This window comes from Augochlora pura, chromosome 11, assembly GCF_028453695.1.
Source record: "Augochlora pura isolate Apur16 chromosome 11, APUR_v2.2.1, whole genome shotgun sequence".
Classification (NCBI taxonomy): Eukaryota; Metazoa; Arthropoda; class Insecta; order Hymenoptera; family Halictidae; genus Augochlora; species Augochlora pura.
Genome location: NC_135782.1, coordinates 6,120,462 through 6,148,402, shown reverse-complemented (window position 1 = coordinate 6,148,402; position 27,941 = coordinate 6,120,462). Strand labels below are relative to the sequence as shown.

Here is a 27,941-nt window from a genome sequence, read left to right as displayed (position 1 = left end):
TTCGCGGCGAGGAGACGGGGCTCCCAGCGTTAACATTTCGAACGCGTCACGATCGCGTTAGAGGCGGCATAAATTAAGGGCCGGGGAGTAGAAGGCGGATACACAAACGGGCACCGATCGCGACCACCTCGCCGGGAAAAGAGAGAACACGGCCCCGGAGACTACGGGCCGCGCGCGGCGGTGGTTATTATTCACGGTAGATTTCTAAAGGCGAACAACGAACCGGCGAGCGTCGCGTTACCAATGATCGGTCAACGGATAGTTTATCGGCCACGAAAACACGCGAGAGCCGAACGCGGACATGATTTAAATGGCCGCGATCGCGCGCGAGAACCATTGGCCGACTCGCGGCCACGCTCCCATGAACGCCTAACTTTCGACCGTGGACGGCCTGCTGCACTCGAACGCAATCGATATGCAACCGTCGCGGATCTTTCCGCACTTTTTCCACAATTTTCCCATACCATGCATCGTACTTCCAACGCTATTTTCGAACGAGACGTACTGGTTCATTAACCCCTTACGCTACGGTTTCTTTTACAGCTAGGTTGATCAGCTTCGCGATATACTACCTTAATAACGTCTTCAGTTACCTTCATACCTAGATTTTAGCAACACAAGATTCGAATTCAATAGCGACTCTTTTTCTCTGTAACTAATCTGGCGTCTCTTTTCTAATAATTAAAGCAAGACAATTGGCACAGGAGGTAGCTTCTGCACTTCGATCGATCTCTCGTTCGAAATTAACGAATGTTTAAGAGGTCAACATCGCGAATCGTGTGTCGCGATCGACTTTCAGATCATTCGGTAGCCGCGATCCGTCGCGATATTCGACATTAACGATCCATCGCGTGGGAGTTAACGGAAGCTTGCGCACGAGCGGGTCGGCATCGTCGAAGCGAGCAGAAAGAAAACGCTCGCATGGATCGACGTGTGGCGAGCGTGTCCAAAGAACGATTAATCTTCCTTGACGACGAACGATCGTCGGTTTTAATCGATGGATCTGCCCCGATCCCCGGACAAAAGCCGACGGAACCCGCGGTTTCGGCTAATTATCCGGCTCGAAGGGCGAATCATCGCGGGTACCGTACGACGAAATCGACCGTGAGAATCCTTTTAATTATCGCGTAATCACCGGCAAGCCCTGTAAACCGATCCATTTACAGGCTTTACGCATTTTCGCGTTCTCTCGCCCCTTATCCCTTTCACAATCCCTCTGTTCTCTCCTCGATCGGCTTCTGTCGCACGCCGTTCCTACTCGTCTCCTTTCCTCCGTTCTCCAGGACTCTTTTCGTTTTACTTTTTTTTTTCTTTTAATAATAATTAACTGTACTAATTGGGCGGTTGGAGCGACGCCGGGTAACCCATCTGATTAATGCCCGATACTAAAAGCGGTTCGTGCCTAAAGAGTACGTTTTATAACTTCCTGGATTTCTCGCGGCGTTTTGCGGAAGTACCGGCGAACAATAAAGCCGACCGCGCGCGTTCCGCTCGTCCTCTCACCCCCTCCTGATATACTCTTACTCCGTTAACGCAGCCTTGCGCGTACACACACGCACGCACACGCACACGCACTCACACACATTCTCGCGACGAGATTCGCTCATCCTATTCGCGTTTTCTTTCGTTACAGATGCGCGAACGGCTACATCGGGCAGAGGTGCGAGTTTAAGGATTTAGATGGTTCCTATTTGCGTAAGTATCATTGGCAACTGCATCGAGTTTTAATGCGTCGAGACTGTGATCATCCTTGCATCGTTTGCTTCTCGCTACAGTATAATTCAGCAGTTCCATTGGAAACAGATAATACAAGTTATTGAGCACTGAGAAGCAAGCGGTCCAAAGATAAGGCTGCTGCCACAGTTCTCTCAAAAGATCGTCCGTGTCCTTGGTCCCGGTCCGAGACATTCAGGTGCGAGGTTCTGTGAGAAAGTCCTTGAAACCTCGATGAACTTGTTAACGTTGCTGTCGCTGCTTTCACCGAACCGGCACAGATCATTGAACGAAATACTGTTGTACTGACGTTACCAATGACCGGTTTCTTGTTTTGCAATTCTACAAACGCCGGCGACTCTTTGCAAAATCTAAATTCGATCGCATCACTTTTACGAGACACCGCGATTCAGCCGCTATTACCGTTGGCTATGTTTAACGTCAACTATAAATATAACTATAAATATGAAGATCGAACAGATTCTATCGAATAACCGTAAAAGATAACAGTAATTCGTACATGAGAATATTATTTACGTATTCCATTGTATTCTTTTGGCGCGCATGCGGCGGCAATTATTTACAAGAATCGAATGTTATATTAATACGGCGCAAGAGATCCGTGCGCTCTATTACACGACGCGTCTTATTATCATCGAGGTGGATTACCGATCGCACCCGGAAGTCCCGGACAGCGCGGTCCAGTTAGTTCTTGTTTCGTGAACCGGTAGTCGAGAGACGCCGGGAGACCGTCACGACGATACAATTAGTTGGGCATTCAATCTCGGGACGCATTAGAACGAGTCTGGGAAACAGGAAACCCTGTCTGCTCTGCTAAGAAGCCGATCTTGCGTTACAGCTTCCCGGCAGCGTGTAATGTTGGAGACGGCCAGCATCGCCGGCGGTGCCACGATAGCAGTATTCCTCGTCGTTATCATTTGCATAGCGGCTTACATCCACTGTAAGCGAAAGCAAAAGGAATTGCGATCGAGGTACGTATTTACATTCGATTCCCATACATTTTCCACTTTCGAGGCGTTCCAGACCACCCCGGGAAAATCTGTTTTCCATGTTTTTATCTTAACTTCTTGCGCTGCGATTTCATAGCGATGTTGATCGACCCGTGTTCGTCACTAATACATTCCTACGTCAAGCGGATAATTTACATTTATCGGGTGTCGCTATTAGACTGCGGATTTTATGCATTTATAAGAAAAATGATTGCGTTAAATGAAAATAGCAGAAACGTTTAAACGCTTTGAATATTTTACATTAATGAGAAATTACAAAAATAACTAATTGATAATTAATCAATAATTTCTGCATTTTACAATTTTAACAATTTTTATTTCGCATAAAGATCCGCAACGATAATTCAATATATTTTTCTCTTTGATAAAAATGCTAGTCGAATCTATCGATCTACTGCTTTGGATTCGATTTGTGGATCGAACGAGAACGCAATAAGCGACATATTTTTCCGGTAGATTGATTGATTCGACCAGCATGTTGCACTCGATATTATCCGATAATCGTTTCTCGTGTGCTGAATTTGAACATTGGACGTTATCTTTGTGGCAACAGTAACTGCGTCGACACGGTGGATGGTCCTGGCCGAGATCCGGAGCTGAGGCCGTTTAGCAACCGCAGCCGCTCTCTGAGGATCTTCATGACCAAGAATCCTAATAGCTCGGTAAGAGAATAGCACCGATATTAATATTCCTACACCTGTCAATCGCTTCTCGTCTATTTCTGTCTCCTCTAAATAAATCTTGTCCCGTTTGCTATCCGATCAAATTCTTCGAAGAAGACCGATGACTTGCGAAAAATAGAGGCTTCAGGCTTCGGAATGAGTCCAGGTTTATCGTTGCACGATTCTTCTTCGTAACAGTCTAATTTTTCTTTCCGAAAATCGGAGATTGAATATTTGATCCAGTACGATCATCGTAGCGATCGTGGTCGGGTAGACGATGAACAGTTTGTCGGATCTGTTCCCAGGCGGCGATCGAGCAAACGAGAATGCCCGGATGGAACAGCCCGGAAGCGGAGTCGATGAGAATGGCGTCGATCAGCGAGGGCAAGCATTCGAATCAATAATAGCCAATCTGGTGCCTAATTCCGAACGACACGGACCGACGGCGTCTGGGCGTGGATCATCCCCGATCGCCGAGAGACACGGACGCGTCCACGGAACGAATCGACCGCTTTCGCCCGTCTCCAATGCTTTCTGTCTCCGTCCATGGACTACGTTTTACGCTTCCCTTCGGTACCTCGTCGGCCGATCTTTCCTCTCTCTGCGAAACCGAACTCTGTGCGAGGATCATCGACCGATCATCGGCATCCTCGAAACCGCGTGTGAAAGACTTGCGGATCCTAGACGAAGGAGATCGAAGAGGGAATCGTCGAATGGGAAGCGCGTAGCTGAAACTTGAAATAGAGCTGGACCTTTCGAAAGAACAAAGAACGAGGAAAGTGGAAGAAAGGGTGGCTTTAAAAATAAAAGCCGTCGCGGACACTCGTGTAGAGATAGAGAGGGAGAGAGAGCGAGAGAGAGAGAGAGAGAAAGAGAGAGTGTGTGTACACACCCGGTAAATCATTGTTCCTATCCGGACGAAAGTGAAACATAGTTTTTAGATCAGACAATAATAATAATCGAAGAAACAACAAAAAACTAGGCAGCAGAGATAAGGAAAACAACTGTAACCAACAGTAGCGGCTAGCGACGAGAAAATCTACGAGTTCTGTTCTCCCGGCTTCTTCGAGGAAGAAGAAGCGTTTTCCAGTGGATCAGCTTGCAGACAATTCATTGACTTTCTATGTCCTGTCGTTTCTTCTTTTCTCTCCGCGCGCTTCAGCGTTGTTTTCTTATTCTTCTCGATCTGTCGGTCGGTTCAGCGGAAGTTCCTCTTTGCGAAGTAACAGAGAAAAGATAGAGATAGAGATAGAGAGAGAGAAAGAAAGAGAAACGATCGCGGCTCGAGAGAGTGCTCTTTCGCCGGAGATTCCTCGAAAAATGTTCGTGTTCCGGCTTTGTTCTCTCTGTTCGTCTCGGTTCGTCGGTTCCTAGGCAGACGAGAGAGCGCGTGTACCCGTGTGTGTGTGTATGTGTGTGCGAGCGAGTGTGAATGAGAAACAGCGTGCGCGGGCGTGTGGGTGGCTGTCCGCTCGATAGACGATTATTTATTTATTCGGAAGCTCGTCCCGGCGCGGAATAATCGGAGGATCACGGCCGATCGAACGTGTGTCGCGTCCCGTGGAAACGATTGGTGCTCATGAAATGTCGTTTTTTCGATCCATCGACGTGTCCTCGTTTTATTCTAATACGCTCCACGCTATATCTAAGACAACGCCAAAGAGAATCCAAAACGAAATAATCCTTACCCCGTGTATCCTACATAGTTTATCCCAGTAAACGAACGCGTTCAAGGAAACAAGGTGTGTACTCTGGTCCTCGAGGATCGAGCGCGGTACATCGGAATGATAGTGCGCGGAACCATGGCAAAACAATCGCTTCAGTCGCGTTAAGATTTTCCAAAAGCTCGACGATTGGGAAAAACGATGTTCCATATACCGGGATCCGATACCGGAAGAGAAACGCGGCGTGCGGAAAAGGTATTCGCTTGCGAGAACACTGAAAACATTGCAACGATTTCGCGAAAGTCGCAATAGACGTCCACGCTATATCCCTGTATAAAATGTACGCTGTCTGTCTCAATCAAGGTGGACAGCTTTTATAACCGTTGATGTTTCCTTTGGAAATAATCAAATCAAAATCTCTAAATGGTTCTCTACGTTACCACATTCGTAAAAAAGAAACTAGCTTCAAATTGTTCACTACATAATTATTCAACATATATATAAAGCGATATAATACTCTTTTTATCAGGAAATATAAAAAATGATGCCAAATTCTGATAAATGCAGACTGGCTTTACAAAGCAATGCAAACCGCGATTATTTTTACAATACAATACAAATTGTACAACATAAGATTTGCGATGTAATTCACGGTGTCAGTTAGTGAGTACCTTTTCCGTTCGCCAAAGAGTCCTCCGATTACTTCAGACGCCATGAATGCGTCGCTTCAGCGTGGTCCGTCGCGGACGAGCGTCTTCGAGGACGCCTGATCGAGAAATCAGGTAGATCCAGCAAAGAATCGAGGGACAGCAGCGTCCGTTCGGTGTGTAGTACCAAAACGGCGTTCGACCTTGGCCGAGACTCACCCCCTGCCGCCCCATTGTAAATAGTAAATTATCCGTGCGCAGGGCCAGCCGATCGACTCGTTCCCGAACCCCATGAAATTTATCTGAGCCGCGTGAATCGCCGTTTGTAGCGGACAAACTACAATCAATGACGCTTCGATTAAGCCACCCCCTCACCCCCTTGGACCTTCGGATGTAGCCCTCTGTGTGACGACAAATAAATTTCACGGGGAGAGACGAGTCGGTTGGATGACAGGGGTCGCGTGAGAGATCGCCGGGTCGCGTGCTCCGCACCACCGAAAATAACCGGCCGCGCTGGTTTTCGAGAGAATGAGAGAGAGAGCGCATCTGAATGAAGAAGGAGAGAGAGAGGCGAACCGAAAAGAAAATATATGTTCCGTCGCCGAAAGCGACGCCGTCCCGAGGAGTGTTGCGCGGAAGATACACGATATTTTTCTCGTCGTTCGTACCTAGAGAGAAAGAGAGCGGGAGAGAGAAAGAAAGAGAGAGAGAGAAATAAAGGGAGAAGTCTATCCGTGTAGAACGGTGATTTGTATATTTGTAGATACTGCGGAGTGAGGAGAAGCTTCCAAACGCTCTATGAGATCGTCTGCTCTTCTTGTGTCTTAATGGGTCGCGAACAGTCAGCCCCCTTGCACCCCTTTGCTTTCCATTCCCCTGCTAATCTGTGTGCCCCCGTGGCTGGCGAGACTATAAGCATAGTTCTCTACAGAATGAATTTCGGGGAGAACGATCAGGGGAGCGAAACCGAAGAGACAAGAATTGGAGACGAAGTTTAGGTCGCGAGAAGAGAGGAGGCCTAACAGAAAAGTTGTGTTTCTCGGGGAATCCCCCGACATTAATTTATAAATAGTCTTAATTAACGTGGAGAAACGGCGTCATTCTAATTTAATTTTCCTCCCCGTACATGCGACACACAACAACAAGTACACACTGACACGAAACACACGTATACAGAAGCAGATGCCCCAGACCCCCAGAATCGTACGTCTCATACTTTGTACTTGGTTCCTAATTTATTCTTACTTTCTCGTAATTAATTAATTATCACGATTTAATTATTCTTACTAATTTACGATCATTAGTTAACGATCGATCAATTTATTCATTTTCTTTTTCCATTTTTTTTGTCTTCTTCTTTCCTCTTTAATTATTACCTATCGATCAGAACTCGATTAATCAGTTATTCCTAATAAACTAGCTCTCGCGTATTTTGGTTAACGATACGTTTTAAGGACACGATTTATTATTTATGAGTAGAGAGACGAAACGAGGAGGTGAACGGACGCGGCGAGGATCGCGAGCCGACCCTAAACAGGCTAGACGGTCTACCACTGTTTTTTTTTTCTTAGATTATTTTGGATCGGCGAAAGATTATTTAACGAAATTATCCAGTTCTAATTCGACGAAGGAAATTACTCGAAATTGAGTCTGTAGAATATTGCGACAACCTGCGATCTACGATTCGTTGATCGAAGCGTCGGGGGGATTGACGACCCCCCATGATCGTTGGATCACAATCATCGACCATCCTTTAGTTATCAGATAAAAAAAGTCGAGATACTTTTCGTTTTCCATGCAAAATATCAGCAAAAGCGATCTATACAAGATCACTCGGTGGACCGACTAGAACTGTGTCGCGACCAAGCCGATCGATCGATCGATCGCTCGAGACCCAGGATCCGATTTCCCCGTGATTTCCATATCAGAAGCGATTCGTTGTCACCAACCGATTGCTCGATTTTCCATTGTGTTCAACATTTTCATTTTCCCACGGGGAACAGAGAGCAAAGAGGAGGATACTTTCGCCTCGATCGAGAGCGATCGCTCGAGTTCTCCGGGATCCAGCGATCGTTTGAAGCGTGCAGACAGAGTGGTGGCATTTTAGTACATCAGACAGCGCCGTGGCCGTGTGATCGCGCGGATCTAAGCGAACAAGAGAACCAGGAAGAAAGGGAATACGAAAAATGAGAGAGGGAGAGAGAGAATGAGGATAAACAGAGCGCTCAGCCTAGAAAAGCGTATTTGATCTGGACGAAAGAAATCTGACAATTTTCTTTGAGTCATCAGCCGAGCGTCGAAGAAGACAGCCGATGGGAATTGATCGGCGAGGAGTCTCGAGACGACCGGAACTTCGAAATTCACGATCGGCCTCGATCAAAACTCTCGATCAATCTCCCGATCGGCTTCTTTCTTCGCTACCGATTCTCTCTTTCTCCGATACCATCCTGGCGGGATTCTACCAGCCACTTATTCTTCCCTCGCTTCCGCGATTCGCTTGTTCGTCGAGTGTTGTTTATTTAACAATAAAACGCGTTCTCTTTAGTTTTCCGTTTTAATTTCCGGACGGAGATCCGCTCGCGCTCGGGGACACGCACCGGATCTCCCAAAACGAAATTGTCTCGTGTTCCCAACGTGAATCGCGTGCGCTTTAAACATGACGGCGGATGGTAGGTACCCCCGTCCGACATTACCAAATCCGTACTGTATCGCGCGGTATGCTGTTCGTTGTAAATGTACCAAAGACAATGTCGATTAACTGACAAATAATTTAGTTTATTTAAATGCAAAGGATGAAAGAGAGAGAGAGAGAAAGAGAGATAGAGGCGCGTATAGCAGGTAGAGAAATGAACGAGAGTAATAGAGATAAGAGATTGAGAGATAGATGCGAGAGAAGGGATTGAAACGTTCTCTTTTCGTGGAAGAATTTGAAGAGGGAGCGACCAAGAATTAAATGCGGGACATATATATTAATATACGAAAGTTATCTATCCAAAGGAAGCTGCTAAAGTGTCATTTAGCTAGACGAGATTGATCAATGGGATCCGCAATGTTGCATCGAGACATTGTTATTATTTTTGTAAAGAAACCATGTACATGTATTAACTTAGCGTGCTCTGCGTATGGAAGCTTACGATATGTTGATTATTATTATTATTGCTATTATTATTATTATTATCTATTTTTATTATTATTATTATTATCTATTATTATTATGATTATGATTATTATTATATTGAAAGGAATAAAAACTTGTAATCTTGTTTCCCGAAATGTTTAAATAGCATAAATATCGAGATCTTACACGTTACTACTTTTTAAACTTAATTCGCCGTTCCCTAATCCTTCACCATTCCGACATATCACGGAACGAAGAACATCTGCAATTTTTCATTAATTGTTTTTAGAAACAAAAGTGATTTTTGATGTTATCTTTTTTTTGTGCCTCGAATCAAATATGCTCTGTTAAACGGAATTAAAATATCTAAATATCGATGTCTCTTGCAACCGTTCTTCCGGTGGTACTTCCGGTAGCACTAGAACCGTCGGATCTAAATTAATAAACGATAATAACGCTGTAAGTAAGACAGATACCAAAATATAAAGCTTTCTTATTAAAAAAAACTTACGGAAGATTGATTTAATTTTTCTAGTAAGAAGTCACTTGATATGATGTAAGTGACCTGGAAATGTTGTTAGGACGGTTAATTGAGGTTCAAAGAATTACCCCTTCGGCATCCTGGCGGGAGACGCCGATCTGCGTAAGTTCGTACACCTTCTAATTACTATTTAATGTTCATTACCCCGATAATGAGTGCTATCCTCAGTCCAGGTTAATGGTCTTGTTCATGCGATAGACCGGAATCTCATGAATATTTAGTCGACGGTCTGACCAATGTTTTGTTTCACTGCATTTTTCAGGTAGAATCCTTCGGTTCAGAAAATATAGCGAGCATCGCGATTTTTACATTTACAGCGAAATGTTTTAAATATACATAATTTAATTATGGAAATAATTTTAAGTTAAAATAAATTTGGGAGGACTCGTGGACATGTAACAGAGACCGGATAGAAAATCAATTTTTCACTTTATTTTATAACAAAACGACTTTTACAAACTATCCGACACTTTTCTCGTGAAAATAAAAAATATAATTAAATTATAGCACATTCACGACGCAAAGAAACTTACACGCACCGAGGGAATACTCCGATTGCACGATAAGTATCTTCTTTGGTTTACCAAAGTTGTCAGTACGTCACCTGTACTAACGTTCTCCGATCGACTCGATCGAAGCATATGTTAAACTAAATTAGTATATACATAATGCGTTAGTTCTTTTTATCTCGACAAGAGGTTATTCTGTTAAGTCGCGTATCGGGCATTTTAATCAATTACGACAGTCAACGAAATTATACTAGAGCGACGGTCGGTAAATCGTTAAAGTTATTACACTATTAATTTGTTTTGAATCTTATTGTGAATAAAAAATTAACAAGCAATCTATGAATGAACGATTAAAGTGAAACTATCAACGAAAATATATAAACACAGAAATTAGTTACTTAATATATATCACATGGTCTGCTCCCATTTCGACGGAGAAACGGCATGTCACGTTTCATTTTGTTTATGTTTCTTTTCAAATGTATGTATGTATTTCCTCCAGAAAGTTGGGTCACGCTGTTTATGGAGACCATTAATCTGATCCACCGTTCGATCATGAAGGGGTTTATTAGGAGTCCACTTTAGTATTTTTGGTACGATTATATCGAATTTGTGCCTCGACAAACTCAGTAACGCCGATATCACACCCTCTTGTTGCTCATGCGACCCTAATTAAATGTGTAAATTTCTAATTAACATATTCTTCATAGTGTACAATTTTGGTTAACTGATTTCAATAAAAAAAAAACCGTACCTTCATCGGAGTCACTTAGGGCACATAGTTGTTCCACAATCTCACCCACTAAATTATCCTCATCATTTATAGGAAACGGTCGCATCAGACTACCTACAATTACAATAAAGAGACTTGTCACTTGAATATATATTAAATTAAAAAATAATTAAGATCTCTTCCTTTGATGAAATTAATTACCGAGTAAGGAAAACGCTTTGTATTGGTTGGAGCATTTGTTATTAACAATCATGGGCAACAAAGCACCTTTAACTATATTTTTATACGTCCACGCCGTGCTTTCCTTTTTCGCTAAAAGCGTGATGGCGGTCATTACGTTGCTGTGACATGTTTCTACAAAGCAGAATAAATAAGATCAAAGAAAATTACGTTGATATAGTTTCTTCTCATATTTACTCACCCTGAAAATCTGTCAATAATATATTCAACATATCACTAGACAATGTTCCGCTCGGATACTTATAATACACTGTTACTAAGTTTTTCAATCCGTTCAACTTAGGGTAATCAGTGGCGGTTAGTGACAAGATAAGATGTGCAATACATTTTGGTAACATGTCTATAGATTACAGAATAAATTGATTAATTCGGAAATTGCCTATGTAAATCGTCCTAATGGAAGCTACATTTTGACATACCTTTGTTGACTTCGTTAGATGGAAATACCTCTGGCCAACAAGTGAATACTGTGTACAAAACAATGGTTGCATTAAGCCCTAAACAATAAATAGCATCGCAACAGAATATCCTTACTCTTTGTCTGTCTTTCTGGATGCGTGCTAGAATCGTGTATATCCTAGCAAGCGAATCCACAACCGATCTCTGTACATAGAAAAAGACTACCGTTAATCGTGTTATTCAATTTGATGTGATAGATATGCAATTATTATTATTTCAACGTACCAATTGTTTTTGATTAAGTTTAAATATTTTGTACTCGATGCCAAACTGAACTAGTTCAATTGTCATCGGAAATATTTTCTCCAAGTCAATCAACAATGCCGTGATTTTTTGGTGCGTTTTTGTCATCAAAGGTGCGGGCGGTGTGTACGTATTGTCTAAGCTCTCTTTACAAGTCTCTTCTAGACTTAAAAATTCTACGATATTTCTAAAATAAGGTAACATCGATTGTAATTCACATTATAAAACTGATACACGTATTGATTGCATTTTGATACTCACTTTGCTATAATACGAGACGTCGCACACGTGGCTTTTAATTTCTCAATCACATCCCAATGTACAGCATTCTCCCATTCGCTATCTATAAGCCTCCGCAGTTGTTCTGTTATAAACTTGTCTGGAATAAGATGCATTGTATAAATGATTTCTTTTTTAAATAATTAAGCAAACGTAGCAATATTACCTGTTATTAAACGAATGTGTGACGAATTTTTTAATTGTTTCTTATTGCATCTATTCAAAACCATTTTCTCAGCATTTAATTGTTTCAGTATCTCGATCGAGGATTTCGAATTCAGACTTTTATCCCTGTCGTAGTTACCTTTCCTCGCAATACCCGTTATATGAAGATTCTTAGAGTTCATTAATGAATTAGAATCTAATGATTGATTATTTCCTACACATTTTTTATCTTCTTTACCAGGTACGCTAAAGCCGTTTGGAACTACAGCTGCAATTCTACCATTCTGGCAAGATACTGAAGTTACATTCTTCTTAATCAAAGTGACTGTCCTTTTTCGAAGTGGCGAAGCAATATTGAAAAGTGTTTTTCTTGTTTCTTTACACTGCTCAATTAAATTAGAAACATCGAAAATGGATTCAGTGGGGATATCAGTAGCTTTGGTGAGTTCATTGCCAGACAATTTATCTGGTTCATCAGATTTCGGATACATTTCAAGTTGCGGATTCATTTCAGGTTTTGGACTCATTTCAGGTTTGGGATTAATTACAGGCTCCGGATTCATTTCAGGTTTTGGACTCATTTCAGGTTTTGGACACATTTCAGGTTTTGGACTCATTTCAGGTTTTGGACTCATTTCAGGTTTTGGACTCATTTCAGGTTTTGGATTCATTTCAGCTTTCGGAATCACTTCAGATTTCGGACTCATTTCAGGTTTCTGAATATCAAATTGCGAACTTGATTTTACTTCAGTTTCGACACTAGTTATATAATTTACTTTCTTCTTATCATCATTTATTGTTGTCGGAACTGTAGGTGTTTCTTGTGTTATGTTTGTCTCCTCCATTGCACGTGCATTAAATTCAGTCTTGTCCACAATAGTGGTCTCAGATTTGGGCTTTCTACCCCTTTTAGTTTTAGATATTGATGTCTTAGTCTGTGAGCAAATGTTTGATGAAGTATTTTGTTCTGTCACGACTTTAGGTACGTGGGCAATTCGCGGTCTCTTCTTAGGAACATAATCGTCGGTTGTAACATTCTCGACCTCCTCTTCCGGATGATTGTCCTCTTCCAATTTGTTTTGCCTCTCGCAGTTCCGGGTCTCTGTGCTATTTAACCGTGGGATGTTCACTACATTCCTCTGGATTTTGACAGTACTTTTCGTCAAGTTTCTAATTTTTCTCATCAATTCCGGACGACATGGTTTCTTCGGCTCTTCAGGCTCGTCAATCTTCCTCTTTCTCCCAACAGCAACTTTCTCGAGGTTTGGCGGTGGAGTTTGTGACTCTTCATTCATTTTTGTTATTCCCGGCCCCACTTCTTCCATCTTATTGGTTTTCTCCACTATCGAAAGTGCCTCCTCAATGGACTGAGACCTTGCTGACTCAAAGTTCCACGGGAAACACGCTACAGCTTTTGTGACTAACTTGTTTCTCGGATTTCTCTTTCGAATGGAGCATGAGTCCAAATCCGCTTCGAATTGCATTTTGTTAGACTCAATCGAGTCTGAGAGTATTCCTGAGTCGGTCTCACCTCCCGCCGATTTATTACATTCTATTGAGTTTTTCGCAATATCTACAGCCACCTGTTCATCCATGTCTCTAGAATCAGTGGAATGCGTTATCGTTTTTACATCGTCGCTGTACGACGAATCAATCGTATCCATACACGATTCTTTAGACTCAGTAGTATCTGCTTTAGTAGGAGTATCATTGAACAAGTCATCGAACGTTTCCGTATCAGAATCGCTGATTGGTTCTTCAACGTGATCAGAATATTTTGTGGAGACCTTCGATTTCTGGAGAAGCATAAAAGATTTATGCTTTCGTTTCTTAGACATCTTTTTAGGAGAATTCATATCCTTTGGTTTTGGAAGCGTATCCACCTTCCAAGGATTTTCGCTATGCGCACTTTGTAATCTTTTTGCAGCTTTCAGCCGAGACAATTTTGACTTGTTCAAGCTTTTGTTCATACGTTTGTGCACAACGAGTGGTGGTTCTCTTTCCTTGTTCTGATACAAATCAGTCATCCTCCTCCAGAGTTCCATAAAACTGAATTGCATCGCGTTACTCATATCGAACATATAGTGCGGATTAGGAGGAGGATGATTAAATTGACAACTTCTACTTTCTTGAGACTTCAACTTCTTAATTTCCTTCTTGAGTTTCTTCTCTAACTTTTCGATCCTGTTTTGCAGCGGAGATGCGACTGTAGGTTCATTTTCGCTTTTGTCTGTTTGAATAGCCGCGTTTGATCTCTCCGCAAGCATGCGAATCGGTGTTGACCTCATGCAAAAGGCGCTTTGACTAATAGAACTAGGTGGCCGAGAAAAATGACGGCAATAATCTGAATGGTCAAATGAAACCGGCGGTGGAAGATTCGGACAAATAAATTCAGCCTGGATGATTTCGGCGTGGGAAAGTGGTGGCGGCGATTCTGTTAGATTCCCGATTTTAACGTCTTCTTTGTTCATATCTGAAATTATACGAATCATTAGTATATCATATAAGATGCTAAATTAAAAAATTGTTTACCTGGTGGTACTAGCACAGGTTTTTTAGAGGGAGACGAAATCTTTTCTATTAATTTTGGACACGAATCTGTCATGATCTCACAGATTTTGTCGATAGCCGGGGACTTCATATGGACTTCGCATTTGGCACAAAATATAGGATACATATCGTCTTTTATACTATAGAATTCATCTGTTAGTATATGTTTGTTTGCAACTTGTGGTTTTCGTACTATTTCGTCCTTGGTAAGTGTTGTAATCGTTCCAGTACTTTTTGTTTCTTTTGCTGCAAAAACGGTAAGATTAAGTAATAGTCAAGATAAATAATATGAATACTATATTTACTTTATCCGTTTGACTTACTATTCTGATAAGTGTTGACTGCAACATTCTTAGTGATAATGTTATTATTAGAAGTCTCAGTTGCAGCATTCTTAGTGATAATGTTATTATTAGAAGTCTCAGTTGCAGCATTCTTAGTGATAATGTTATTATTAGAAGTGTTAGTTGCAACGTCCTTAGTGATAATATTGTTGATACTATTAGAAGTATTGGTAGCAGCATCTTTCCTGATAATATCATTACTACTATTACAGGCATTATTACCTATAGAAGACTTTTTTGCAATTTTTTTAACTTTCGTTTCACTACTCTTTTTCATAGCCTTTAATTCCATCTCCAGTTCTTTAACTCTCACTAAAATAAAAATAATAAATAATTCAGAAGAAAGAATTAAATAATATTTGTATATAATAGAGACTACTTACTTTCAAAAGAAGACTTCTGTAAGTCATACTTCATAATTTTATCATCTTGCTGACTTTCTACATCTTTTATCTTGCATATAAGTTGCTGTATATGCTGTTTGTCAGCAGCTGTTTTTATTTGATGATTATCCACTTGTGTTGTTAGCGTTTCAATATTCTTCTTATACTCTGTATTTTGCTGGAGAATTAAAAAATTTATTTTAAAAAATTTATTGTGCTGTAAAATATAAATATCAGCAATATGTTCATTTTTACTTACAAGTTCTAATTTAATAACTTTGGCCAACGTAGAATTGTAATTACAAGTAACTTTCTTTACTTGTTTAGTAGCTACATCTAAATCTGTCTTTAAACGTTCACATTCCTTGAGTTTATCATTGTATTGTTTAATTACTTCACTGTGAAAATATATTGAATCAAATTATTTGGTCTACAGTTTGATCAACAGAATATTTATTTCAAGTACTTACTGCGTTTCACAGATTTTATTCTTCAATAACAAATACGACTGGGTTAAGTTTGCCGAAGTGAAATTATCGTTCTATAACAAACATAAACATTAACATTTAGTTACAGCAACAAAATTATAGACATTTAAACTGAAGTCAGTAATAATCAAATAAATATTCGGGAATAAGGTAAAATAAATTAATCATTATTTGGAGCTCTGTTACTTATTTTTATTATAAATCGTAATCAAACGTACAGGTAGCATAACCTTGAAGTAACCTAACAAGTCAGTGTTATTAAATTCGATAGAAGGAAGAAGCTTTAACAATAAAATACTTACTTGAACAGTTTCATTTGTTGTTAAATCCAGAAAACTAAGATCCATACTGTCTTGAATGACAAACAGTATTACTTATTTTTAAAATGAATTGTATTTTGAAATGCCGACTGAAAATCACGTTTATCCGGCGTTTAGTTCATCCCAGTTTATCCTGATGTTTACGGTTCCGGTTAGGGATATAATTCCATAAATTTCCACTAGAATTTTACCACTATACAGTATTGCCTCGTCATATTGCGCCATTCAGGAGCGAAGGGTTCGAAAACTTGAGGTATGGTACAGAAATCGTCTTACCCTGATTCGTTGATGATTCAAAGCTAAGCAGTGCTGCCCTCATAGCTTGTCTTCTTTTACCATGCTTTGCAATCTCACTTTTTCACGCAAAAATTTTTAGAAACAATTGTGACATCGCAGTATTTCTTACTCTCAGTTTTGTAGATATGCAGCGATACATAAAAATTACTTACAGATTAAATTATTGATTGAAGTATTGAAAGTCTCACTAAACAATATTAACGTCCCCAAAAATATTATGGGGATTTTACAATGAAATTTTGGTATCAGTGCGATTTACCATATGGGGGGCGGAATCGGCGGTTTCGATCCATTTGTGTGGGAGGCTGAAAGACGAGTGTGAATTGCAAAGAATAGTTAAATTAGAATTACATGACACTGAATGATTTTCTACTTCGATTGCCTACTAACGCTGTGATTCCGAGAACAAAGTGATCCCGATATCGCTCAGTTATTATTACTGTTATATTAGTGTTATCATTAGCGTTATATTACCCGCAGCAATATAATATTCATATCGAATATTGAATTATTTTATACAGTGTTCGCAATTTATCGTAACGATGAAACATTCGACGAGTATTGTCTTTTTAACGAAACATATCCTAGTTTTTCTATTTCTGCTGAGTCAAGTCAACAGTCAACTGGACGAGGAGGAGGATACTACCGTATACACTGTGCAGTACAACAAAGACAATTTCGCCGAGGAAGTGCAGAAGAATAATCATGTTGTCATGTTCTACGCGCCTTGGTACGTTCAAGTTATTTTTATTAAATGCGAGACTAGCCGTAAAAAATACTATTAAGCAAGGAAAATATTTTGTTTTGTTCTATGCTAAGGAGAACAAGAACAAAGAGATGTCTAAGATTATATTTAACGTTTATTTTACAAAGTGAAATTGCGTGAAATTGTCGTAGAAATGATAGAATAATATTTCTGTATGCATTGTTCATACATTATTCTAACACAATAAGAATTTATTATTTATATATGTACACTACAATAAGAGTTTGTTTCAGGTGTGGACATTGCCAAAGAATGGCACCACAGTATGAAAAATTAGCCAAAGACGTTAAGGCAGATAAAAGCAATGTAATAATTGCTAAAGTAGATTGCACCGTTGACAGTGAACTATGTACTGAACATGATGTCACTGGCTATCCTACGTATGTATAACATTAAATTTATTGCATATTTTTTTTTAGAATAATAAAAGTTGAATAAAATACATTTTAGCATTGTCTATTTTGCAGATTCAAATTCTTCAAAGCTGGAGAGACCAAGGGCACTAAATTCAGGGATGCAAAGGACTTGCCGTCTCTAATTTCCTTCATAGTTGAACAATTAGGCACTCCTTTTGGGGTAATTATCAATTCCATAGTATACAAAATTCAATTATATGTCGATGCATACCATTTAGATTCTAATGATAATCACTTTAATTAGGATGTACATGAAGCTCCATCTGCTCCTGATGCAGTAAATGGTCTTCTAGAATTAACAGAGGACACTTTTGACAAGCATGTGTCCTCTGGTTATCACTTTGTAAACTTCTATGCACCTTGGTGTGGTTTTTGTCGGAAATTAGCACCTGCATGGGAGGAGTTAGCAAACAGTTTACGTAACAGCGACCATGTTAGCATATCTAAAGTAGACTGCCATCAACATCGTAGTGTTTGCACTCAGTTTGATATAAAGGGATACCCAACTTTGCTTTGGATCGAAGATGGAAAGAAGGTGAAATATAAATAACATAATATAGATCTTTAAAAATCTAAAATTTTTTTAAATTTCGAATTTAAAAATATTTCTAGGTGGACAAATACGCTGGACAACGCACTCACGAAGAATTAAAGGCTTATGTATCAAAAATGCTTGCTAATGACAATGAACAAGTGGATGCTAAAACTGATAGTTCAGACAGTACTTTGCACGCTGTGCTTAGCCTCACTGGCGATAGTTTCAAACATGGAATAGAAACAGGTGTTTCCTTTGTTAAGTTTTTCGCGCCTTGGTGCGGCCACTGTAAGCGTTTAGCGCCCATTTGGGAGGATCTCGGGAAGAAGTTCTTTGGCAACGAGAACGTGAACATTGCTAAAGTGGACTGCACGCTCGACGCCAGCAAAGATCTGTGCAACAAACAGGATGTTGACGGTTTTCCTAGTCTGTACTTATACCGCGACGGACAAAAAGTGTCCGAATACAATGGTGCTCGCAATTTAGACGATCTCTACGATTTTGTAATTAATAATGTACAGCTGCACGACGAGCTGTGATCATCTATTTATCTTCTACTAAACTTAATTCTGCGACCAGAGCGATAATTACGCCGCCTCTCGGAACGCAATCGTATAACAATTAATTTAATTCTGTACGAATGTACGACGCGTGCGATTGAGACAACTCCGGAAGCTGTCCACGCCGTATATTTTTTTCATTTTTGTATAAAATATCAAAACAAAAATGTTATACAATACTATTATACATAAATATTAAGACCCGCTATATTTTTCGCGTGGTTAAGTGGTGTACTTCCGAAATATATTTATAAAACCATCGTTAATCTCCATTGAATTTCGTATTCTATACATTTATTCGACACGTTCCATACCGCTTATTAACATGTACAATGTATTTATTTTGGGGAACACTGGAACCATCATTATAATGTTATCAATTTAATATTCGGCTTGCAACGTCGGTCATAGATGGTCGAATTGTTCAAAATAATTATAACAAGGTATATGTACATTAACAGTGTCCTCAAAATTGTATTTTCGCGTTGATTTTATCTTCTCGAGCAATTAAACAAAGTCAATATTGTCATTCTGATCTTTGCAGAAGACTGTTCTAAAAATAGTGCATTACAACGATCACTATACTGCGAATCGTCACGCAAACAGAAATTTTTACAAGCGAATTTATGTAACACAAAATCGAAAGCAATGCGTTGCAGAAATATGTCTACAGAATATGTACTAAACAATAATTCTGGGCAAGCAACTTAGCCAAATCCTGCACACGGTGGACCAAACGACCAACGCGCACGGAACGTGTTAATTAGCATACCGCAATAGAAGCATTTAAATACCATTAAAAACCAGCCAGTGTCGTGGCCGAAGGATAAAAAGATCGCAACAATTGGCCACGCTGCTTGTCTATGTACAATGTTTTCCGTTTCACGATGATCTCTCGCTCAAGATCGCCTCTGACTCTGACCAGACCTGCCTGGGTCTCCTCAGCTTTCTTCAGCTCGGCCAACATGGCGGAAGTGCGTTCGTTTAGCATCCTCACTTCCTCCACAAGCCTAATCAAAGCGCGTATATTAGCAATAATTATCTTAAATAGAACCTAATGATCTTTATACGATTAACTGGGCGAGGCCCTAAGATGACCTCAATACTCACGCAAATTGTGGTGTATCACGGCAGTTCTCCACGTTCTCTCGCTGTAATCTCTCAGCTAATCGCGTTTGCGCAACTTTCATAGCGCAATCGAGTCCTCTTGCTGAATACCGAAGGTCTTCGATCGCTTTCTCGGTGTTCGCCAGCTCGTGCAAGCACTGAAAGCAGTCAAAGTATCAGCAGAAGCACCCAAAAACGATTTCCCTTTGAACTTTGCAAGGGAACTCACTCGAAGCAGTTCCTTCTCCAACTGCGAACACACTTCCTCCGTGAGCTTGCTTTTCCCACCGAGAGCGAGATCCACGCGGGTCGCTTGATCGCGTAGATCCTTTATGGAATTCGTGAAAATGGCTTTCAACGTGGACCGCAGATTAGCCGATCTTTGTCTGGCCGCCTCCGCGTCAGTCAAACTTTCGCGCGTGTAATGTTCGTAACTGGCTGGAGTCGATTGTCTGTTAAGGGAAGTGTTGAAAGTCTTAATTAAAATGTCTCTCCAATTTTGTATACTAGTTTACGATTAATCTACATGGAAATCTGTTCGCATTACCAAGGACCATGGAATATATTGTATGATTTGTTAAACCTTGAAAAGTCGACTTGGTTTTTCTTTCTGTTTAGTCAGTAAGCTAGAACCTGGTGCACAGCACGCAGATCAGGAAGACAAATTGGGAATTCAATTGGATAGTTTATCTGCGCGCTATCAAGATCATGCAGTAGAATTAGTTACTTTTAATGATTTGATATACAAACTCTGCAGGGAATCTCGTAGCCCCAGGTTTCCATAGAATTTCAGGGGATTCATTTTTCAGCTGCATACAAAAAGTGTCTATTTGATAAGTCCCAGCCTTATCGGTCCAATCTACTTCCATCCTCGCCTTAGCTGCTTTTAATTCTGTCAATTGCATTTCTATTTGCTCCCGAGTCCTGCCAAGCAAGTCACTTATTTCCGAGCATAGTGCTACTTCCTGCGTCAATTGTCAAATATGTATTAATCAATTTAACTATGACTAATAGTCTTTTCGTCGCCGTGAAGGACACCTTGGTCAGCTCCTCCTCGACTTCGTCGCGAATCAGATCAGACTCCAACCGCTTCGAGCGTAGTTGCAAGAATTCACCGGCGATCGATTCCGGAATCGTGAGAACCGACAACGATAGCTTGACGCGTCGGCGTTCCGCTTCCAACAGCTCGATTTCCTCAGTGATGTCACGTAACACGTGCTCCAGCTCGATTTTCCAACGAAACACCTCCGCTGCACGGTTCTTCAAGTGATCGGTATTTTCCAGTTGCGTTTTGTCCGCCTGTTTGTACGATTCCTGGACGCATTTTTTTGCGTTACCTATCGCGAGCCTGTGTTAAAGTTGTTTTATAAAACAGCAGAATTAAATATCGAAGTAAAAATATAATTTATTGACAGTAAAAATAAGAGCAAAACAAATCCCCCGTTATCCGATAAAACAAGCTTATCTTTCTAAGTCAGTGAGGAAACCGATTAACTTCTAACGATCAAAGGTAGACGCTATGGGGGTAAACACTGTATAAAGCAAAGTTTCTTTTCATACTGGGCAGCGTGAATTTTCTCGTTCGACTGTTGGAAGAATTTTAGATTGTGAGCCCTCCATTGTGGCGCGCCGAATTTGGTCACGCTATTTCGATCGACGACCGGTCTCACGCCTGTTAAACCATCTTGAGGTGTAAAGGTCACTCTTCCAGTTGCCCATGGACCAACTGGATCCATCGACGCTTCTGGTTGTGCCGGAAGTTCATCCCCTGGTTGAGGGAAATAAGGGGGTGGTCTGTCACCCGCGTCCCCCTTTGACAATTCCATCATAGGACAAGGGCTGGGCTGTGCAAAAATGCGTTTACTATTGAGACATCCTCTGAAGACTATGGATAGAGTATTGCTTTAACGCTGATAACGCTGAAAGAGTTATTGTCAATTGTAATAACTAGATAAGCTGATAGAATTTAAAATAAATAAAATGTGCGATATGCTTCGTCATGTCAGTTACATATTACTTGCAAAACTGAAAACATGAGATAGAATATTTATCTCAATATATTTGCCAACGGTATTTTTAATTCTGAAGTAGATAGACAAAGCACATAAGTTACATAATACTTTAGTTTCGGATCGTCGCTTATCTTCTATACTATAGTGTTTTCGTGAATCAAAAGCGACAGCATCAAAGAATAACAAACAAGAATGACCAAAATAAATAATGATATCATTTTCTATGATTAGCAAATTTCTATTTGTACATAGACAGAAATCTAGTATTTATGGCATATACTCCTGGACGAAAACAACATACGTGTGGTATCATTTAGTTCTCAGATAAATAAAAATTTCTCTAAATTCTGCAAATATATTTTTCTTGAACATGATTATATGTATATTCACAGATGAAAAGACATTCAACGTAGATGGTCCAGACGGTTTTGATTACTCTTATCGTTACACATACGGTGTACAAGAAGAATAGACAATTTAAAATGATTAATCGAGTAAATTGTTTAATTCTTTGCCAAAAATATTGGTCGAAGCCATTGAAAATAAGGGAGAATTAAATATTATTCTTGAGAACTAAACGATAGGTAGACTATTTTTTTGTTCAGAAACAATTACTTTTGCGAATTAATAAAATTAATTAATTTACCGCATCACCGATCCCATCATGAGGGGACTGTTGGCTCGTTGGAGCTAGAGTTTGAGTACTCTCCATATCAAATATCTCTTCGGATCAAAGATTAATTTAAATAGAATATTAGTATTGTTCACGAACACGTAATCTTTACTGTGGATTTATTGTTTCCGATACTACACGATATCACATTCTCGATTCTTCATTGAACAACGTGAAATTTTTCCATTTACATACGGAATCCACGTCTTCGGGTATGGGCCCGCAATTTATCGATTTAATAAACCCTATCAACTGAGGCTTTTATTTCTTTATTGGAGCTGATTATTTCTTATTCACAATTTAATTAATTTATTAAAACTTTAAATCATATCAATATTTTTCGCTTTCACTTTACATTCTCATGATTCATTAAAAATTGAATCGGCATTCTATACACTTATATAAATTATATTATCATTATTTATTTGTTAATAAAGCATGCAACTTTTTGCACGAAAACATTGTGTATTTTATTTTGGGTAATATTTTAATTTCCGCTTAATGATTAAATTGCGGTTTTTTTTTTTTAAATTAGTATACTTCAATTAATGAAGTATGTGTATGATAGTTCTTATTTTACCAAACTTCAAACACTTGCACATTTGATATGAAAAGATATCGGTCTTGTTACTTGTATGCCAATGTTTTTAGATGTGAAATTCGGTCGTATCCTATCGGACCACATCCCCACCACATTAATTACCGTCGAGGCAGATTAGATGATAGGTTCCATTCTGTTATAAAATGGCTTTTGAACGATATCTGGCGACTCCAGAATCATTCGTGAAGTGACCGCCGAAGGAAGCATACTCTAAAATGACTTGCAAGAAGCCAGACCTTAAATATACTCAGGTAAATGATAACTAGTATCTCTACATCTCAAATTCTTCCGCGTGCTTCCCACATTAGCTATGAGCTATGTTTTTTAATGAAAATTTTCATTAAGACTAAATTTTTTTACAGTTGTTCATCAACAACGAGTTTGTAGATGCTGTGAGTGGTAAAAAGTTTCCCACCATAAACCCAGCCACTGGTACTGTTATTGTTGAAGTAGCTGAGGGTGACAAGGTTACATCGAATGCTTATAATTTGATTTAATATCCTGGGTTTCATTGTCTAAAACACTGTTTTTTGTGCATTGTATATCTATAGGTTGATGTAGACAAGGCAGTGTCAGCAGCAAAGAAAGCCTTCCAAAGAGGATCAGTATGGAGGACCATGAATGCATCTGAGCGTGCAACGCTGATCAACAAGGTTTTAATTTTTGCCATTTCTGTTATTGAAGTCTCAACAGAGAACTATTTTCTTATTACGTAATATTTTGTAACAGCTTGCGGATCTTATTGTACGTGATGCAGAGAAACTAGCTACCCTTGAAACATTGGATACTGGAAAAGCATACAAGAATGCTGTTGGAGAAATGTATTTCAGTGCACAGGTATTGCGTTACCATGCTGGTTGGTGTGACAAGATCACTGGTGATACCATCCCATCAGGTATACTTATTCCATATCAAAAGTACTCTTCAAGCAGAAATCTATGTTTACTAATTAAATATTCTATTACCTAGATGGAAAATATGTCTCTTTTACAAAAAAGGAACCAATTGGTGTGGTAGGACAAATCATTCCTTGGAATTATCCCTTCCTCATGCTTGTATGGAAGTGGGCTCCAGCATTAACCACTGGATGTACCATCGTATTGAAACCAGCCGAACAAACGCCGCTGTCTGCGTTGTACGCTGCATCGCTTGTTAAAGAAGCTGGATTTCCTCCAGGTGTCGTGAACGTTGTCTCAGGATATGGACCGACTGCAGGCGCAGCTATCTCTGAGCATCCAGACATCCGCAAAGTTGCATTCACCGGATCCACCGATGTAATTTATTAAACATATAAGTCATCATTTTAGGAGCTTCGAATCTCTAATTTACTGCCATAAAAGAATTAGTCACCAATTAAGTCCACGTTATTATTCATTCATTTTCAGATTGGTCATCTGATAATGCAAGCTTCTGGCAAAACTAATCTCAAGCGAGTAAGTCTGGAATTAGGTGGCAAGAGTCCTTTGGTCGTTTTCGACGACTTTGACGGTACGACGATGAATTTCTTTATAAAAAAAATTATAATTAAATTATAAATGACTAACAAAGAATAATTTACAGTTAAGGAAGCTGCGGAAATCGCTCATAACGCCGTGTTTGTTAACCACGGGCAAAATTGTTGCGCGGGTACCCGTACATTTGTGCAAGCTAAGATATATGACCAATTTGTTAGTTATGCTAAACAATTGGCAGCCCAGAAGAAGCTTGGTGATCCCTTCGACCCGACGACCCAACAGGGACCGCAAATCGATGAAGAAATGTTCAACAAAGTCCAGGGTTTAATTGAGTCTGGAAAGAAAGAAGGTGCAGTGGTGGAAACTGGTGGAGAACGCTTTGGCACAGTTGGATACTTCATTAAGGTATAATTTCATGGTTTTAGATACAGCAATTTTCGAATTAAAATTATTGACTTTAACGGTAATTGCAGCCGACCGTTTTTTCAAACGTGACCGATAACATGAGAATCGCCAAGGAGGAGATATTCGGACCTGTGCAGTCCATTTTGAAATTCGAAACTTTAGATGAAGTTATTGAGCGTGCAAATAATACAAAATACGGCCTTGCTGCTGGTGTCCTCACCAAAGATATCAACAAAGCGTTGACGTTCGCGCATGCAGTTGAAGCCGGCAGTGTTTGGTAAAAATTGTTATATAAATAAGTGGTACACAATTTCCATAATATGTGTAAATTAATATATCGTTTAAAAATAAATATTTCAACAGGGTTAACTGTTACGACGCTATTACCACTCAAACTCCATTTGGTGGCTTCAAAGAATCTGGCATTGGTCGCGAATTGTAAGTTTGACATTATGCACAGAAAAAATATTGCGAAGATAAAACTGAAACTATAAAAATTGTTTTTTTCTTGTGCTTTTCAGGGGTGCTGAGGGATTAAAGGAATACCTGGAACTCAAGACTGTCTCTATCAAAGTGCCAACATTGTAACTTAGACATTGTCTTTAAATAAATATATACGATTTATAAAGATTTATAAATAAATTCATTGAAATATTTTATTTCATGTTACAAAGACATTAAGCATTGCAACCACTGTATCCTTATAGAGTTAACGAGCTGACAGTTCTATAAGATGCACTGTACTGTTCATAAAGATCTACCTATTACCATTAATTCTCTGGCGGAATACCCAGTTCTTTATCGTCCCAATGTTCTGGATGTGGAAGTGGACCATGACCCTGAAAGAAGGAAACACAATCAAAAATTGATGAGAAGTTTTTGAAATTTTTTTTATAATATTTTGCAAGTGGTGTGAACAAATATTAACTGGTTGAAGTTTCACTTACAATAAATACAGATTCCCAGTCGTGCCACATATTCCATAGGAACCACCAATAAAACGCTCCCATGAGAATTTCTACTAGTACAACTTCATGTTTATATGGTGGTACCGCCAAACGGTAATACAATCTAAAAGCAACATTAAGATATTTAAAATAGTAGGAATAGTAGAAAATAAATTAAGTAGTTTAAAAGGAACAAAAACTTCTTGATATATGACCGTTTTGAAAATTCCTTAACAAGGTATTGACACCATTTGTCTATTCATTTTGGTAAATCAGTTCGCGGAATCATTAAGCGAAATTTATAAGCAGAAATGAATGTTTAGTAAAAACTAAGATGTCTAAACATAACCTCTTTTCGAGGGAGTTATGTAACAAATGTACATCCACTTACTTGTTACGTTTCTGTGTCAAATTAATGGCAACATTGTTTTTAACATTTGATCGACATACTGCCCTTAAAATCTGCGAACCTCGTGAAATCAACATCTTCCTGTCAATCGAACTATCTGTCGCAGACAGTCGAAGTACACCACCAACAACACCACAGTATACTTTACTACACTATTGGACTGCACGACCTCTGACAGCCGTAAGAATAACTTCTCTATATTCGATGTATCGATTAATTGAACCTCATTTAAATTTTTAAAATTAAAAACTGTTTATCGACGACGTTTTATTTAACAATCTTTTATACTTTAAATACTGAGAATTGAGAGCCTTTTAATTCATTTATCGATGGTTATATCAATTTCATGCATAATCCAATGATTTATCTCTAATAACATGATCTAATAATTTCTTTTGTAATCGTTATTTAGAAGAAGATTGTTAAGCTTTTTCTAGGTATAACATTATCATTAGAAAGTCATTATGGGTTCTGAATATTGCATTAAACAGATCGTTTCATTATATCATGGTCTTGTGAACGTAAATTGGAAATTCTTGTAAATATCTGTAATAGCTAACATTTCTATTTAGTAGAATATTATTATATGTATATCTATCTTTCTTTTTTTACTTGAAAACTTTTATTACTCGTAAAAAGGATTGCATACGATTTTGTTAATATTGTAAGTACAACAGGAGTGTCAAGAATATTCGAAAAAAATTTAATCATCTTTTGCTGTGAATTACGATTCTGTAAAAATTATTATAGATGACCATCGAAAGTTTGATGCTTTGACACATCTCCATTTAAATAACACAGATGGTAGAAAAATGCAAAATGGTGAGATACTCGTGTACGACTCTTGTTTCTCAAACAGGGCAGCCTGAAACTTGTCTATATCTTTCGAATGAAACATTCTAAACGGCCATTTTTGGATTCTGTCACGAACAGAACGCCACTCTGCATAATTTCTCTTTTATTCGAGAACGAGAGAGTCCATCCCCGATTAGGATGATTCGCCGGGCTGTTAGAGGAGACCCTTAAAAAACTCATTCTCTCGGAGAGAACTGGTCCCGGTCTCCCTTCTTGACGGTCATTCTTTACGAGATTAATTTCAGACAACTAACGTTTGATGAAAGTCGTTCGAGTATATCAGCTGCGAGATATTCGCCATTACGCGCCGAACGAGCGGTCTCGAGGAAGCGAGGGGGTTAGTTGCCCGGCCGCCATTGGTCCGCCGGTGGTTTACGGTCGTCACAAGGTCCCGGTAGCAACCCCCTCGAGCAAGGAACACCATTGGTTCCTCTGCCGTTAATTCTCCCCAACCGGCACCCTACTAAAGAACTTTTATACTAGCCGGCGACCAATATCTTTTCACGGCGAAGGGGATGCTTCTCGAATCTACGAGGATTCGTAATAGCGATCCCGTGTAACGGACATGCTCCCTCTTTTTTTAAATAAAATATATACTGTTGTAAATTATTTTTTATTGTGGCGACACCCTTTGTATCAATATACCTGTCCGATATTCAAACGTGAAATATAGATTTTGCGACAGTGTTCTCGAGGGCGTTTCAGGCGTGTCTGTTGGCGGTTGTTGGTTAAATAAAAGGATGCGTCGACTTCGGTTGCATTTTCTATACTGCGCTTGGCATGATTTTATTACCAATGAATTATAACAGGTAATA

The 27,941-nt window shown here is 39.4% G+C and overlaps 6 protein-coding genes across 7 annotated transcripts in view; 3 read left to right on the top strand and 3 right to left on the bottom strand.

Moving 5' to 3' along the window:
- LOC144476702 (uncharacterized) overlaps positions 1-9,038 on the top strand; it is a 75,484-nt gene extending 66,446 nt beyond the window's left edge. Inside the window, exons 5-8 of the mRNA XM_078193830.1 lie at positions 1,634-1,695; positions 2,573-2,705; positions 3,298-3,406; positions 3,712-9,038. Of these exons, the coding sequence (XP_078049956.1) occupies positions 1,634-1,695; positions 2,573-2,705; positions 3,298-3,406; positions 3,712-3,810 (403 nt within the window). The 3' untranslated portion in view covers positions 3,811-9,038. The remainder of the gene's footprint in view (positions 1-1,633; positions 1,696-2,572; positions 2,706-3,297; positions 3,407-3,711) is intronic.
- A 762-nt stretch (positions 9,039-9,800) lies between these two features.
- LOC144477093 (uncharacterized) lies at positions 9,801-16,208 on the bottom strand. Of its 2 annotated transcripts, XM_078194547.1 has the most exons (14): positions 16,072-16,208; positions 15,752-15,822; positions 15,541-15,679; positions 15,282-15,459; positions 14,878-15,210; positions 14,537-14,800; positions 12,006-14,477; positions 11,822-11,939; positions 11,543-11,747; positions 11,278-11,461; positions 11,040-11,198; positions 10,820-10,972; positions 10,640-10,732; positions 9,801-10,553 (listed from the first exon to the last, which is right to left on the bottom strand). In XM_078194547.1, the coding sequence occupies exons 1-14, from the start codon at positions 16,114-16,116 to the stop codon at positions 10,333-10,335; spliced, it is 4,635 nt and encodes a 1,544-aa protein (XP_078050673.1). In that variant the 5' UTR covers positions 16,117-16,208; the 3' UTR covers positions 9,801-10,332. The 2 variants fall into 2 exon arrangements, 1 of the variants encoding a protein (XP_078050673.1); XR_013495134.1 differs by lacking the exons at positions 9,801-10,553; positions 10,640-10,732 and having other exon boundaries at positions 10,834-10,972; positions 11,278-11,325; positions 11,393-11,461.
- Positions 16,209-16,655: 447 nt separating this feature from the next.
- Prtp (thioredoxin domain-containing protein pretaporter) lies at positions 16,656-18,929 on the top strand. Its single transcript, XM_078194064.1, has 5 exons — positions 16,656-17,116; positions 17,386-17,532; positions 17,620-17,728; positions 17,813-18,103; positions 18,181-18,929. Exons 1-5 carry the CDS (start codon positions 16,929-16,931, stop codon positions 18,640-18,642), a joined length of 1,197 nt encoding a protein of 398 aa, XP_078050190.1. The 5' UTR covers positions 16,656-16,928; the 3' UTR covers positions 18,643-18,929.
- A 357-nt stretch (positions 18,930-19,286) lies between these two features.
- Positions 19,287-21,908, bottom strand: Tektin-a (Tektin A). Its single transcript, XM_078194063.1, has 6 exons — positions 21,331-21,908; positions 20,809-21,118; positions 20,521-20,735; positions 20,000-20,222; positions 19,774-19,928; positions 19,287-19,673 (listed from the first exon to the last, which is right to left on the bottom strand). The coding sequence occupies exons 1-6, from the start codon at positions 21,597-21,599 to the stop codon at positions 19,460-19,462; spliced, it is 1,386 nt and encodes a 461-aa protein (XP_078050189.1). The 5' UTR covers positions 21,600-21,908; the 3' UTR covers positions 19,287-19,459.
- Positions 21,909-23,151: 1,243 nt separating this feature from the next.
- On the top strand, positions 23,152-25,754 carry LOC144476809 (aldehyde dehydrogenase 1A1). Its single transcript, XM_078194062.1, has 10 exons — positions 23,152-23,307; positions 23,419-23,523; positions 23,608-23,709; positions 23,786-23,951; positions 24,026-24,330; positions 24,442-24,544; positions 24,617-24,915; positions 24,984-25,192; positions 25,279-25,353; positions 25,437-25,754. The coding sequence occupies exons 1-10, from the start codon at positions 23,272-23,274 to the stop codon at positions 25,501-25,503; spliced, it is 1,467 nt and encodes a 488-aa protein (XP_078050188.1). The 5' UTR covers positions 23,152-23,271; the 3' UTR covers positions 25,504-25,754.
- Positions 25,558-26,440, bottom strand: Ndufb2 (NADH dehydrogenase (ubiquinone) 1 beta subcomplex, 2, 8kDa). Its single transcript, XM_078194065.1, has 3 exons — positions 26,254-26,440; positions 25,863-25,986; positions 25,558-25,754 (listed from the first exon to the last, which is right to left on the bottom strand). Exons 1-3 carry the CDS (start codon positions 26,346-26,348, stop codon positions 25,686-25,688), a joined length of 288 nt encoding a protein of 95 aa, XP_078050191.1. The 5' UTR covers positions 26,349-26,440; the 3' UTR covers positions 25,558-25,685.
- Positions 26,441-27,941: the final 1,501 nt, after the last annotated feature.